The sequence below is a fragment of the Buceros rhinoceros genome, unplaced genomic scaffold, assembly GCF_000710305.1.
Source record: "Buceros rhinoceros silvestris isolate BGI_N320 unplaced genomic scaffold, ASM71030v1 scaffold20770, whole genome shotgun sequence".
NCBI classification, from domain to species: Eukaryota; Metazoa; Chordata; class Aves; order Bucerotiformes; family Bucerotidae; genus Buceros; species Buceros rhinoceros.
Genome location: NW_010391548.1, coordinates 9,182 through 9,915, shown reverse-complemented (window position 1 = coordinate 9,915; position 734 = coordinate 9,182). Strand labels below are relative to the sequence as shown.

The window sequence follows — 734 nt, the reverse complement described above, 5'->3', positions numbered from 1 at the left end:
GTGGAGGCTTTGTGCCCCGCCACGTTTCCTCCTCTTACTCCCCCCAGCAGCAGCAGCAGCAGCTGGGTTCGCAAGTGAAAGCGGAACGCCTGCTCTCTTTCTGCAGGGCTGGAAGCAGACCTCAACGGACAGCTCCACGGGCAGCACTTGGCCAAAGAAGTGGTCATGCGAACGGTGCAAGAATTCCTGCAGAGCCCGCGGCCAGAGAAAGCACTCGTCCTCTCCTTCCACGGCTGGTCTGGCACAGGCAAGAACTTTGTGGCTCGGATGGTGGCCAGTCACCTCTTCCGGGACGGGCTGAAGAGCGAGTGTGTCCGGGTGTTCATCTCCCTCTTCCACTTCCCCCATCGCAAGTACGTGGACTCGTACAAGGTGAGAGCTACGGGGCGTTGCTGAGGGGGTGTCTGGTGTCCTCATCTGGCTGGGGTGGAGGTCGTTTTCTTCGCAGCAGCCCGTACAGGACCACGTTTGGGATCTGAGAGTAAACCAGCGTGGATACCGCGCTGCTGCTTCACAGCCCCTTGGCCGTCTGTGCCCCCGCGGGCAGCAGGTTTGGGTGTGCAGGAATTTGGGAGGGGACTCCCCAGACAGCTCACCCCAACGACCAAAGGGATGTTCCAGGCTGTTTGCTGTTGTGCTCTGCAATAAAAACTGCGGGGAGGGGGTTTGGGGGCCAGAAGCCTCCATCCAGAGACTGGCTGGGCCTCACTCTGCTTTGGGGAGACCCTCGTGGT

General features: G+C 60.6%; 1 protein-coding gene across 1 annotated transcript in view; it reads left to right on the top strand.

The window, feature by feature from the left end:
* The window catches only part of TOR3A (torsin family 3, member A), a gene marked incomplete at its 5' end in the record, with an annotated part of 5,692 nt that overhangs the window by 1,181 nt on the left and 3,777 nt on the right, over positions 1 to 734 (top strand). Inside the window, one exon of the mRNA XM_010142306.1 lies at positions 107 to 372. Within this exon, the coding sequence (XP_010140608.1) occupies positions 107 to 372 (266 nt within the window). The remainder of the gene's footprint in view (positions 1 to 106; positions 373 to 734) is intronic.